At 37.5% G+C, this 15,199-nt stretch overlaps 1 protein-coding gene across 2 annotated transcripts in view; it reads left to right on the top strand.

Annotated features, from left to right (window-relative positions):
* The window catches only part of LOC142349520 (cell division cycle protein 27 homolog), a 167,297-nt gene that overhangs the window by 35,150 nt on the left and 116,948 nt on the right, over nt 1-15,199 (top strand). For both annotated transcript variants that reach the window (XM_075401138.1, XM_075401137.1), the window contains exon 4: nt 137-268. In XM_075401138.1, the coding sequence (XP_075257253.1) occupies nt 137-268 (132 nt within the window). The remainder of the gene's footprint in view (nt 1-136; nt 269-15,199) is intronic.

Below are 15,199 nucleotides of genomic sequence, written 5' to 3'. Positions count from 1 at the left end.
GATTCTTTTTGTTGATGCTCTTTGTGAACTAAATTCTACTGCGCTGAAAATTTTCTGGAAGGTAGCACAAAGTTTTGAAGCGAACTAGAGTATGTTATGACCTTTTTCATCTTTTTCTATATATGGCATCTTTTAGGTATACAGAGGCAGAGAGCATTTTGACATGCAACAGTTTGTTTCGAAAAGACTCAGTGCCATTGGACGAAATCATCCGGGAGTTTGGATCTTCCGCGGCTTTTGCGCTGTCAATGGTCGGAGATATAAACAGGTATTGATTCCTTTGCCCAATAGAATTGATTAGAAATTTCGAAGCGTTATCACTCTGCTTAATATAACCGACAAAAGACCAAATTTGCGTATTCTGAAAGCCAGAAGTATCAAGTTTTTGAGATCTTTCTGAAAGAAAAACTTGTGAGCATTTTATCGAGCTCTTATAGTTTTAGTACGATAATTAGCTGTTATCGTGTCTTGTTGAATATGCGGAGGTTTTCATTTTTAAATATTGTATTTGTGTCCTTGAGGTAGAATTACATATGTCGGTTAGTGAAGATGAGTTCATTTTACAAGAACTATAAAAGAATTGTTTTTCTCTTCGTTCTCAAATACAAGAATTGGTCAACTTGTAGTATCAAATTATTAATTATACCTACAAAGCCGATCAGGTATATTTGGGCGTGGCTGGTGTTTTGACGCCTTGATCAGGGGTTATGGTTTTCTATTGGTAATGGTATATTCTACAGATTTTTACGACTCGAATAGGAGTTTTGGCTTTCTACTACGATCCAAAAATTGGATTGCATTGGTCTCCTGTCTTTGTACGACTCGAAGAGCAGTAATCGATTACTTCTATATTAGAGGGTATGTCAAATGCCGATCGGGAAAATAAGTGTTCAGGTCAATCTGCTCAACAGAAGTCAAACGCAGGGAGAGAATTGAGTGTTTTTGATAGTTGATAGCCGCACAGCGATTGCTGGGACTATTATTGATCTTATCTTTATTTTTAAAATTCAACGAATTTGAATTGTATTGGAGCGCTCTTTTTTAAAATCTGTTCACACATTTTCATGATTTTTGAAGTCAAATTGGAGTAATGATTTTGGTCACGCCGAAACAGGAAGTTGAGCCAAAAAGCGAGTGGTTTTGTGGCGTGAGTTTATTCGCTCTACTTTTAAAGTAAAGTAATAAAACGGTGTTTGAACAAAAATTCGCTTTCCCGCTAGTGGTTTCTTGTTCACGTGCGGCAATTTCACTTTGATTTTAACTGTATTTCCGATTTTTCGGATCGGAGTTTTTTCTAAATGGTGTAACCCAATCATTTCATAGTTCATTCTATGCCTAGTTTTTTGTCTGAATCAAATTTCTCTCTAGTGTTTTTTTTTGTTCAAATGCGGCATTTTGACATTGATTAGAGTTTTTTTTTCAAAAGTGTTACCGAATTTTTAAATTTAAGTAGTTTTTTGTTCACATTGCTGTCCCTCTTAGTCTCATTGAGGACAAGTCTCATCGGTTGCTAATAATGCTTAAAATAATCGAATTGATTGTTTCAGTTCTTGACTCCTGCTTTCTTTGATATGTACGGTGTTCGTGTAAAATTGTAGTGAGTTTGAGTTTTTCTTATATTGTTGTACTTCTGTCGTATCATATAATCTCTTTAATGATAGCTCTCATCGGTTGCTAACGATGAGTTAGCTCATGTAATTTATTTGTGTGAGTCCGTAGTTTTAACACTATTTGTTCACCATTACTTCTTTTCACAAAAGCACAAGCGAGTTTTTGAGTGACTATTTTTGAGTTATCATTTTGTCTCGTTCATGACTGATTACATCGTTTGCTGATGAGCAATACGTGAATCTAATTTTTTGCTTGAGTGTATAGCATTAGTTATGTTTTTGACAAAATTATTTTTCTATTAATAAACGTTGATTTGCATGTTGACATGCAAATCAATGACAGCAATCGTTATGTCTTTGACAAAATGATTTTTCAATTAATAACCGTTGATTTGCATGTTTTTGCAGGCCTCGCATGTCTGACTTGTTTTTGCTGATTTTCCTTTTGGTCTTATCACTAAGTCTCTCGAAATGAACAGTTTTCTTTAGTCTTCCTGTTCGGCCTAAAATTGGTCAATCTATTGGCTCGACCTTTTGATTGACTAAGAAATGAATATTTGGTTGCCTGAGTGCATAGCAATAGTTATGTTTTTGACAAAATGATTTTTCAATTAATAAACGTTGATATGCATGTTTGACGTGTTTTTGCATGTTTGACATGTTTTTGCTGATTTTGCTTTTGGCCTCACTAAGTCTCTCGAAATTAACAGTTTTCTTTAGACTTCTTGTGCGGCTTAATTTTGGTCCTTCTATTGGCTCCAACTTTTTATTGACTGAGATTCATTAAGTGAATCTGTAAAATCTAACCTTCATTTGTATATCAATTGTAGGTGTTTAAATGAGTTCTACTAAAGTTTTATTGCATGCTGTGTTTAAGTTTTTCTGCATGTAGTTGATCGGTTTGGTTACCTTGTCTTTTTAATTGCTCTCAAACAAAGTTGAGACCCATTTGACTTTTCCTCAAAAACGGGATATGCAGGTAGCGCCCAGCCGGCATTAAGTGCTCTTAGAGCCTTTCAGCTCTCTAGTCTCCAAGTATGAGATTCACAGAAACTGTTTTGGAGACTTATACTTATGGTGTGATGGGGGGTTCTTAGGTTAACCCCCACCCACAACAGCCCCCCTCTCTTCACCCCCTCATCCCCACCCCTTCACATCGTTCAGACCGTAAGGGCTCCTTGCAGCCAAAGACTGTTGCCCACTGTTGCCACCCCCCATCAATTCAGCTAAAGCTAGCCTCACTAAACCTAGGCTAGCTACTGACGAAGCCAACCGCTCGCCGGTCGTTCGAGAGCACTTCGTCCGACGTTAGTCCCCTTACGTTTTGCTTTGTCTATCATTGATTCCTGTGCGATTTTTGTATTGATTACTCAATCTAAAGATTAGTAGTAATTTTTTTAATAGTGTTGTTATTATTAGTGATATTTAAAGGGCTAGAACTTGGATATTGGACATAGCAATTTTCTAATTATTTGAAATGGCCGCCCTCAACTTATCAGCAGGCTTTTATTGAGCTCCTGCTTTTTTCAATTCAAAGAATTTGAATTGTATTGGGGCGCTGTCTTTTTTTTGAAGATCTGATCACACATTTTTGTGATTTTTGAAGTCAAATTGGAGTAATGATTTTTTTCTCGCGCAAACAGGAAGTGGAACGAAAAAGCGAGTGGATTTGCGACGTGCAATTCTTTCACTCTTATTTTAAAGAAAAATGAGAAAACGGTGTTTGAAGAAAAATTTGCTAGTGGTTTTTTGTTCACATGCGGCAATTTCACTTTGATTTTTTTTTCGATTTTTTGGTTCGGCTTTTTTTCTAAATGGTTTACCAAATTCATTCTTAGTTCAGTCGAGGCCTAGTTTTTTGTTTGAACCAAATCTCCATTTCTAGCTTGTGGTTTTTTTGTTCACAAGCGGCATTTTGACATTTGTTTTCAGTTTTTTTTTAAATCTTTTATCTGATTTTTTTGGAAACGATTTGCCAAATTCACTCATAATCCGTTCTAGGTCTATGTTTTGTTTAGTCCTTGACAATTCTTTGAATTGAACGTCAGGACTCGTCCTGCTATGTTTTTTGCTTTGTCGAATAAAAGTTCATTTCCCTTTTACTTAGTTCACAGCTTGTTCAACATTTTGCATGAATTTTTTTTTACTTCTTCAGGCTAGTTTCACTTTTCGCTCATTCTGCGCAAAATGTTTTTAAACAGCAGTTGCTCAACAAAGCAATCTGAAATGAACGGAGTCAAAAACCGAAATCAAAATTAGAAACGTGGCTGATTGTGGCCAATTTTTCGAATTTATAATTTTCTGGTTCTTGCTACTGTTTGTCTTTTATGTTCAGCCTGCTTGCTGTTAGCCTGCAAGTAAGTTTTTAGAAAGATGAAATTGGTTTTCAAGACAAAAATTTGAAAGACAAATATGCAATTAATTCCGTTTTCAAGTTTTCGGAATGTTCCTTTTTAAATTTTTCTGAGCTGAAATCTGAGCTGGGTTGCTTTCGAGATGAGTTTGATTACTGTTCTTTGCTACAGTTTTCGTTTCCTTCATAAAGAAAATTGCTTGTTGGAGAGTTTGTGCTGTCAAAGCCAAGAACAATTTCTTAATTATGAAATACTTTAAATTTGAGTGTATGTTCGAAATCATTTTTTTACTTAATTTCAAGCGATTAAATTGTTTATTCTGTTTAATACCCTAGTTCTATTAGCAGATGAATCATTGATAGAATACTTTTTTTTGTTTTCGAACGAAATTTTCAGGAGTTAATGTAAACTGGTGGCTCGTTTCATATACGTTTTCTTTTGACCCTTCTCTTCTAGAATGTTGTTTGCGCGCTAGAATGGTTTGATATTCGTCAAAATAAACGTTTTTTTTTGTAAAAAGTGATGGCCTTAATTGTGTGAACAGCTCTCTCGAAAATTTACTCGGCTTTAAGTGTACCGTTCAGCAAGCCTGCTGAGGAACAGAAAAGCTTGAGGAAGCATAAATTTTTCTTTCGAAGGACTATCCAGGCCTTCCTGTTTTTAGCCTACTGCTCTGAGGCTAGCCTTGCTTAAGCTAGCACAAGCAAGGCCAACCTCTCCCTGTCTTTCGAGAGCTGGTTGTCTGACATTAGTCAATACTCGTTGCGCTTTTCCTTCGATTTGGATAGTGCTAGATTGCACTATAAGCTTTTATGACGATGCTGAATTTTGATTGGTTGAAAAAGACTTTTGTAATTTTATACAGCACGCATTTATTATTAATAGCCGCCCTCATCTTCTCAGCCGGCTATTATAGCGCTCCTATTTTTTACAATGCAAAGAATTTGAGTTGTATTGGGGCGCTGTCTTTTTTTTAAGATCTGTTCACACCTTTTCATGATTTTTAAAGTCAAATTGGAGTAGTGATTTTGGTCACGCCGAAACACGAAGTGGAGCGAAAAAGCGAGTGGTTTTGCGGCTTGAAATTTTTTCGCTCTGAATTTAAAGTAGAGTGAGAAAACGGTGTTTGAACAAAAATTCGCTTTCTCGCTAGTGGTTTTTGTTCACATGCGGCAATTTCACTTTGATTTTTAGTTTTTTCAATTTTTTGGATGGGATTTTTTTTTAAATGGTTTTCCCAATCTATTCATAGTCCGTTCTTGGTCTAGTTTTCTGTTTAGTCAATGAAAATTCTTTGAATTGTACGTCAGGACTTGTCTTGCTATGTTTTTTTACTTCGTCGAATAAAAAAATGTTTCGCTTTACCTCATTTTGCCGCTTTTTCAACATTTTGCGTGATATCTTTTTGACTTCTCTAGGCTAGTTTCTCTCTTCTCTCATTCTGATAAAAGTGATTTTGAACATCAGTTGCTCAGCAAAGCAATTCAAAATGAACAGAGTCAGTATAAAAAATTGAAGTCAGAAGTAGAAACGGGATAAACCCATAAAGCCAATTTTAAATGCCCGCTATTTGAACGTCGTTCCTATAAGTCTTAGTTACCATCTCTAATGCTTATTGGTATTGATAGTAGCCCCTGTAGCCTCTCTCTAAGAAACAGAAGTACGTTATGTTCAACTACGAAATGCCATCAAAATAAATCGGACTTAAAAATCGTTTGTGTACAAAAATCATTTTTTTCATTAGTTTTTTTCTCTTCTTTCAATCCCAATCATGCTTATTGGATTCAACGGAGGCTATTTTCCGGCAGTCTGCCGGTTATGTTCTTGAAGCTCACACGGTCGATTCTGCTCACTACAGTTTAGTTGCTTACCAGAATACCTGAATAAAAAACTAGTAGCAGTAAAAGAGCGTTTTTACCGAACCCGCACTCCGAATAGCACTTAGCAAAAACTTGCAATTAAAAGCCTTGTCTTCTTTGATTATAGCACTTGGAACTAGCACCTACATAGCCGCCTCCAAAAAGATAGAAAAAGGTATTAGCAAACTAAATAGAGTTACATATGGCGACAGAGTTGTTGAACGCTTGCTTCCGTTAAAAAGAAAGAAGAAAAATTTTCAACTCATGGAAATAGCCATTAACGGAAAAACTTACCATCTTCGAATCATTAGAAAAACAAACACGAAAATTAGCCCTAATTTTGTCGCACAAGAAGACAATCAAACCGACGTCAAACGGATCCGTAATACAAAAACTCAGAACTTTACAATTTCTTTCAAAATTATGGAATTCGAGAAATTAAGCACACCACTAGCACAAACCAACTTTACCCATTAAAAATTATATGGGCAATCAATCTATTTGCTTTGCTGGCAAAGAGAAAATACAACACAAGTCACAACACTACTTCTATGACACTGTTGGAAGGCTATCAACCTAGAAATCCGTTCGTATTCTTCAACAAAACAATGACAGAAAATTAAGTCAAAAACTTGCAGAGAAGAACAAAAAAGACCAACCAAATAGCCTAAACTGCAAACTCTGTGACATAATTTCATTGGAGAAGCGCACAAATTGGTCGTTCCACAAAAACACTTCATTAACGAACTGATTAAAAGAAAATGGCAGATCCGAGTCCGCCTCACGTACATTTGAAAAGATTCTCAGGATTAACAAACAAAAACTGGCCTGAATTTGAAGGACTATGGAGAGCAAGCATCGCCGTTTCTAGAATTCCTGAAGCGAATCATTAACGTGCACGATATCTTCACCTACACTTAGCCGGTAATGCACTCAACTATTACCTTTGACTCGCCGAAAACTCAAGAAACGACCTAGACAATTGGCTTGAACAACTACGCAACCTGTATGCTGGAGCAGACCATAGAAAAAAACTTTGAGCTCGATCTGCAATCGAGAAAGTTTGATCCGTTGAAAGAACAACCAGATGACTTCCTCACAGATCTTCAACGCCTCGCCAACCTCGCAATTGTGGAGGACCCTGCAGCTATCATAGACCGCACTGACGATTGAACAAGACGAATAAGAGCAATTCATTCAAGGCATGCCCTTCAAGTACAAGAAAGTGTTGCTGAAAGAGAATGACAACATCACAGTGAACGAACTATGCGCTATCATCAAAAGACAATTCAGAATTGATCAGATAATCTCCGAACCACAATACACCACGGCATTCAATACACTAAACGCATCAAGAAACCCTACAGTGGCCCAAGCCATAGAAAGCATAATGTTGGCAGTAATATCATCAACGCAAGTAGCACAGTCACCTCATCACCGCGTGGAGAGTACTCAGTACCCTAATAGGCTAAAAGAGTACAATTACCCAGAAGAGGAAATAACTACAGAGGTTACAACTACAACAGACAAACATACCAGTATAATGGAAAACAGAATGGACGAGGTTACAGTAACAACTACAACAGCAGAGGACGTAACCGTGGAAGCTTTCACAGGCCGAGGAAATTATTCGTGAGGAAGGTCAAACTTCCAACGAAACGACCGAAGTAATGGACGTACCGAAAGATCTCCTACACAAATGAGAACATTTTCCAGAACATGTGCTAGCAATGTTCACACTGCCCGAGATTGTCCAGAACGTCAACCAGCATACCGCGATGGAAATATGCCATTTAATTAGCAATCAAAAAACTAAATAACCTGCGTGTTTTTCTACAACATGTAACAGATAGCATGACAAACTATAGCGAAAATGTATTTATAATGCCTCTGCAGTTCGAAACATTAATAATGAAAGCAGTTGCAGACACTGGAGCATTCAGCAGCGCCATGTCTAAGAAACATTTTGATAAAATAAGCAGAAACCTCTACCAAAAACCAGGAAAAACAAATGCTGAAATAAACGTTTCTACGCCTTTCCTATATCAATCACCTATTTTATTTACAGTCCAACTGACATTCAAAGCTGGCGCGTTATTCAAATGGAGCGACAGCGTACTCTCTGACAAAGATAAAGAAGGAACAGAACAGCTTTGGTAGACTTGAAATTGGCTACACTCACAAATTCTCAGTCAAATTGACACCAGACACAAACAGACAGACCAGTATACTCAAAACTTCAGAGAATTTCAATCCATCTCAAAGACGATTTGCTTGTTGAACTAGTCCATCTCCAGTTCTACGGAGTCATAAGAACGCTCCCATTCAGCCACTATTCATCTCCAATATTTGCTAAACGCAAGCCAAACGGGGAGCTCAGAATAATAGTAGATCTCAGAAAAATAAACCATCTCATTAGAAACGACTACAACAACAACAACTTTCCGATAGCTACCCTAGCAGATGCGGGCACCCACTTAGTCGACAAGAAACTCTCCAAAATGGATGGCAGCCATGACTACTTCTCTGTACCAATGGCATATGAACAATCAGTAGTTACTTTAACAAGTAACTGGCAGATGAACAATCAGTACAGTACAGTTACCTTCAACTTCGCATCAAGAACATATGCTTTCCAAAGACTGGCCTAAGGACTGAGCAGAAAATTCAGCGCCTTTAGCTCATTCATGCGTTAAAATCTGGACCCAGTGATAACAGTGGATAAATGCTTTCAGTACGTCGACGACATTGGCATCGGAGCACATGACGCAAACGACATGTTGGAAAAATTTCGAGCAGTTTGTACATGCATCCGAGAGTCAGGAATGAAACTCGCAACAGACAAATGCGCAATTGTACTCAGAGAAGAAGAATTCCTTGGTAACACAATAACCTCTGAGGGTCTCACGCCAATAAAACAGAATATTACAACTTTTCTGAAAACATTCAGAATGCCGCGAAACCCAAAACAAGTCAAACGAATGATCGGATTTGTTCAATTTTACAAAGCTTTCATCCCCGAACTCGCTGAAGAACTATTACCGTTCTATCGTCTACTGAAGAAAGACACCAATTTCGTGATAGAAGAAGAACAAGTTATGCTGGAAAAGCTCACAAATGATCTAAGAACAGCCTGTGACCTTTCACTCCAGAGTACGCAAAGTTGACCAGCAATTTGTAATAATGGCCGACGCATCCTTTTACTCAGCCGTATACGTACTCATGATAGATGACTACACAAATGAAGATAATCAGGATTTGAAAGTTTATTTACCCGCCAGTTTTGGATCTAGAATTTTCCACCCAAACCAACTCAAACTTTTGTTGTATGCGAAAGAATTCCTCGCAGTTCACTTTGCCCTAGACACCTATGCAAATATAATATGGGGATGTAGAAAACCAACAAACCAACAGATCAGTAACCAGTTTTTACCAAACAAAAATCATACCGCCAACGCTTTGGAATGCTCTCGACCTTGTACTCAGCTTTGACATCATACTGGGACATATAACCGGAAAACCTAATTTAGCAGCGGATTATCTGTCGAGAATACACATAAACCCGAAAGAGGAGCTCGAGCTGCGCATCAACTCACGCGTACCGATACACGAAATCGAAATCAACACAACAGCAGATACACCTGACAACTCAATCAGTCATCTGAGCTGCTCAGAAGATGACGATACCCCAAAAATTATGAAAACATACTTACTTTAGAATAAACAAACCAGCGGAGAAGATCCTATGATTGATCGAGCTGACGTTTAACTACAAATTCTTGCAGGTGCAACGAAACAAATAAACGCCATGCATGAACAAAACCCATTGGATGAATTCATCACTCATGGGCAGGGACCTTTAGACATGCGTGCTGAACAACAACACGAACATATCAAACGGGTACTGCTCGGGTCTGAGTGAGGTTCACCGACTACAGGACAATATCTATCCAGTGACCAAAAAAAGGTTCTCAAGAAGTTCCCAAGACTAGCGATAACAGAAGGCGTCCTTCATCGGAAGTTCTATAACCACACTGGAAACCAATTTACTAAAAAAATATTGCGTCCCGTCGCGCTTACAGAAGGAAGTACTCTGCAGAATTCATAACAGTGCTTGGAGTGGGCACAAATAAGTCTCACTGGCAATAGCTGAGTTCAGAAAACGATTTTACTTACAGCCCTTTCCCAGATTTTTCCCACATTATAGAAGCACCTGGAAAATCCTGGATTGGAACCCGGAACCCCAGCTCAACGGTCAGACAGTTAAAAGTTATGAATTACATTTATTTCTTCTCTGCCGCAAATTAGAACTTTTGTGTCTCCAGTGAGGAAGGAAAAACAAAAATTTAAAACTGAAAATTAAAAAAAAATTGATTTACCTACCTTTTTAAAAGTCCCAAGATATACCAGAGACCCCTTCCTCCTCTGGATAGTACCGCACCTTTATATTTGCGAAAACTTACTTCATAATTTTGATATTACTTGAGTATCAAACCAAAATTTTCTTCACCTAAAATTACTCTTTGAAAAAAATAAAAGATTTGCAGAGCAATTCCTCTTAAACCTCCATTGATAAAGGCGGGGATTTGCTCCCTACCTTTTTATCCAGCAAAGAATTTATCTTTAAAAAGAATTTACACTGACGCATTAAACAACAGTAATAAAATGCAATTCCCAAAGGAAACTGATCAATTATCTGTCAAAGCGAGAAAAAGAAGGAAATCCATTAAACCGGAAGGCGAACTGTCTATCAATCACAATGACAGCCTATAATGAAATACTGATCAATCCAAGCAGTGAAAATTCCCCACAATCCTAAATTTATTCGATATATCAAACCCCCCCCCCCCCACTTCCCCCGCAACACTATCAATCATTGAAACTACTTTCCGCCTCCTACCTGCCAGCAACTCGGTTTATTGCTCACTGATTACTCTTCAAAACTATTACAATATTCTTTGCGGATAGAAACTTAGAAATTATTTCAAATAACTTCAACGTTTTTCTTCCATCTAATTTTTTACATTTTGCATTATTTCAAACACTCTATTGAATCCAGTATATCACTTCAGAAATAAAGTTGAGCCGCGGATTACCACTTCATTCAACGGCCAACCAGCCTATATTACAGAATACAGCATTTCTTACAGTTTGTGAAGCAATAATTAGTATGAACATGCAACAGGAGGACAATATTGTCAATAATATTTATTCAATTTCTAATCCCCCTTACAGTGAATGAGACACCAGCCGTATGGCAACAAATCTTACAATGCATAAAATGGGAAATAATTATATTAATGTTAATTTCTATCTTAACTCAGAAGGAGAACCAGTTGCAGTAGAACCATTTGCAACCGACCATTTCTGAAAGCCCTGACCCTCTATCAGACCACGATTCTACCGAATTAAATTATATTCCAATTTCTCCATCACCAATTCCATTCTCAGATGACTCTATGAAAATTTCCTCAAATCTTTGCATCTTTTTTCTTTTAAAAATTTTATCTGATGCTTTATCCGCCAGCCCCAACTTTTACCTTTACCACAATTGACCAATCAGAAGACACTATTCCTTGCATTTCTCCAATTCCAATTCAATTTCCACTTTATGCGTACTTTCTCACTGATTTTGATGTCAAACTTGCAGTCTTTTGTGAATACTTCATATTCCCCTGTAATACCTTCTGCTTCGGGATTAGTTTTTTGGATAGTAATCAAGAAAAAAATTACTTTGGAATCAGATCGTCCAAATTTTCATACCTTTTGAAATTCTTGCAAAACAGCAAAGAATTCTTAAAGGCGAATAGGACCTCTTAATTTTTTTTTAAAACTTTTATTACTTATTCATTCCTTGATATTTCCGAATCTTGCACCTCCCCAATTTTACTTTTCCTGTCAATCATGACTACAAGCATTTGGGACCAAATCCGGAAATACGTTCAGAAGACATCGCCCCGAAGCTACACAACATCAACGTTTGCGTGAAAGTTAGAATCAAATGCAGGCAGTGTTTTTTTCAATGAATATGTAATATTACGATATGGAACCATCGTGGTCTGGGCACAATCCCACACAGGCCTTCTCACGATTAAATGTTTTTTTTACACAACATGGGAGTATTTCCTTTATGTATACCACTTCATTACTTCATCCCAAGGTACCAAACTAATCCACCAATACAGGGATTTTTTTCGAATGGACAATGACGACCACATTGAGTTTGACCCTGTTGGCATCCGTGTATTCGCTTAGATTTGCATAGAATTGTTTTTTTTGCAAAATAATTTTTTTTCTTATCAGCATTTCTATCATGAGTCGCAATTGACTTAGTGTGCTTCTTATTTTACAAATACTGCAAATTATTCAAATGTAACGCCTCCTCTTTTTATTTTCAATTTCTTACCAAATTAAATTTTAACTTCTCTGATCCAAAAAATCACTCTTGAGTCAACTCGTGAGCACAATGAGCAAGCACCCCTAACATAGCAAACTATTATTAACCAAACTATTTCCAACCATTTTCAACAAAATTTAAGATCCCAACACGAAAAACTCCCGAAACATCTTATTTTTTCCAGAACAAACCAAACTAACACAGACGAGACCCTTACCGATTGCTCAATACCAACAAAAAACTGTCCTCTCAACATAAGTTGAAAGGGCACGGACTCGAAACAACAAATTCTCAAAAAATATAAAAAAAACCTGGCAGTAAAGTTTCAACCCTAACAAAAAATAATAAAAGTTAAACAACTCACTTGTTCCTTTGAAGGATCCTTTGGAGGAAAAATCGAATACACGATATACACCCCATTTTCTTCGATTACCTCGTTTATTATTTGTTTTTAAAATTATACCACTATTAGCAAAACTCTGCACATGCTCAGTCACATCACTAGCACCACCAGTTGATTTTTCTTTCTTTCGCCCAGTCTAACACTGCTTTTTTATTTTTATTTGATATTACAATTCTTTTCGCCACTCCTTTACGCACACCATAACCAAGAGATCACAAAGTCCGATCGACAACAACTTGATTCAATTGATCACGCTCTTCCCAGCCAGTCACTAACGACGAACCTCTTGTAAAAGTTAAAACAGCATGCGCACTCAACGAAGGCTGGCACGAAACATTCTTTCGTCGGAATGAAAAACCAGACATCCTTTCCCAAACCACTTGCAGAAGGACCCCTCGCAATTAAATCCTTAAAATTTTGCGGAGTACCCATAACATTATTAAAATCCCTTGATGTCTGATAACTTCCACAAATCAGAAACAATTTTTCCCCACGCGGCGTTTTCGAAACACTATTATTCCCCCCAATTTCAACATGTGCCGCCGTCCACCACCCATTACATTGTACCATTGCATCTCTTCTTACACCAGTAAAACCATCAGGCAAAACACCACTCATCAAACCATCCACACAAAACGTCCAACCTATTGAATTACACGACCCAACTTCTTGATACAACCTGCTATGACCATTCCCCTACTTTAATTTCTTAATATAACTATACACATCACCCTGATCTTTACAGCCCCGGAACCCTTCTATTAAACATTCTTGTAATCCAACAATTTCTTCATTATTTATTGCTAATGTTACCTTCGGCCAACCCTTCTCACCAACCAGTCACCATTTACCTTCTATAGTTAACATATTCTTTACGGAGTTCCAACTATTAATACCCCGCCCATCGACTGTCTCCACTTCTTTCCATCCGAGACTTATTATTTTTTTCCGATCGTTGTACTGATGTTTGAATTCGTTTAATTTGATTAGATTTTGTCTGCCTGATGTCGTTCTAAACACGATAATTCTGCTTAAAATAAATTAATTACAAAAAATATTAATGCTAGCCTATCAAACCCTAAATTTTTATTAGTAATTAGCGAACTTTTTATTGTCCATACTTCGATAAAATAGAATATCCCGCCTCTTCGTTATTGCAATTGTTGTTCGTTTTTGCAAAGGTTCGATAAAAAATCCAACCGTCGAAGAATAACGCCGCTATTAAAGTTTGATCTCTTCGCCTTAAACGTTTTCTGAGTAACTTTATCAATAGAACAGTCGATTAATGACTGTCATTTACTGCCACGCCGAGGGAATTACTTCGAAAACTCCATTAGTGACTGTCATTTACTGCGATGCCGAGGGAATTACTTCATTACTTCACTCCCCTTACACCGTGGAGCAAATGGAGCTGTCACACTTGACAGATCACTACTACATTAATCTCCCTTGGAAAAATGCAAATAAACCCGGAAGAGATTATCAAACAACTGTCACACTGATGAAAATCTAATTAACGGCCTACCACTCTAACCTTACTCAACAAAAATAGAAAACATTCATCACTTTATAAATTCAGTCTCAAATTTATCAGCAGAGAAAAAAGCAGCAAGTCAACTCAAATGAATTACCAGCGTGACCCCCTACAGCTCTTCTCATTCGACGTGAGGCTCGCCCTGCTAATCAAAATGGGAATCCCGGAACCCGCACTTACGTGCAAATGTGCAAATGACTTACGTTTTCCAGGGCGAGGCGACGAACCTGGACATACTGCTGAAGACAGCCCGTATCCCACAAAGAAGTTCCCTCATGCCTCACCTCAGGAGAATTACGGGCGGTCAGGAGGCACTAAATTTAAATATTCATTTTGTCTTGTCATCAGAAAATTTTTTTCTCTATTCTGTTTTTTTTTGTTTACACAAATCTACAAGCCTTTGTTTTTCTATTGCATGCGTACTATGCCTGTCACGACCAACACGAACATCGTTGCGAAATTTTGGGCAAAATCGAGAACAAAAATCTTTGATCCCACCGTCACCAACTGCACAAATACGGCTCCGATATGGCACGAAACTCACATCAACTTGGCCAACGCAGAATGTAGTTTTCTTTTCACAACATACAGCAGTCACGTTCCCCAGCTCAATTTCTTCGCATACATCAGATGAGAAAACAAGAGGACTGATAAGAGCAAACAGAAAGTAAACTTTCAGCATTTTGACCTGGAATACTCAATAAAACTTAGAACAAACCACTATTGATGTTGCTTTCCATTTATACTTAATTAGCTGAGTAAATCCCCTGACTTTGACAACACCACTAATCAAGACCCACTTGGCACAGCACACTAGGCAACCCTCTTTATAATCATAAGATTAAAGGTTCGAAACCCATCGCCTCCGCTTTTTCTAAAGAGCCGTAATGACGATGCTGAATTTTGATTGATTGAAAAAGACTTTTGTAAAATTTTACAGCACGCATTTATTATCTTGAAATTCACTCAGACTATTTTGCTCACTACAGTTCAGTTGCTTACCAGAATACTTGAATAAAGAACTTGTAGCAGAAAAAGAGCG

The sequence above is a fragment of the Convolutriloba macropyga genome, chromosome 11 (assembly GCF_964194025.1).
Source record: "Convolutriloba macropyga chromosome 11, txConMacr16.3, whole genome shotgun sequence".
In the NCBI taxonomy this organism is placed as follows: domain Eukaryota; kingdom Metazoa; phylum Xenacoelomorpha; order Acoela; family Convolutidae; genus Convolutriloba; species Convolutriloba macropyga.
The sequence above is the reverse complement of the archived record's forward strand: the minus strand, read 5'-3'. Positions and strand labels throughout refer to the sequence as shown.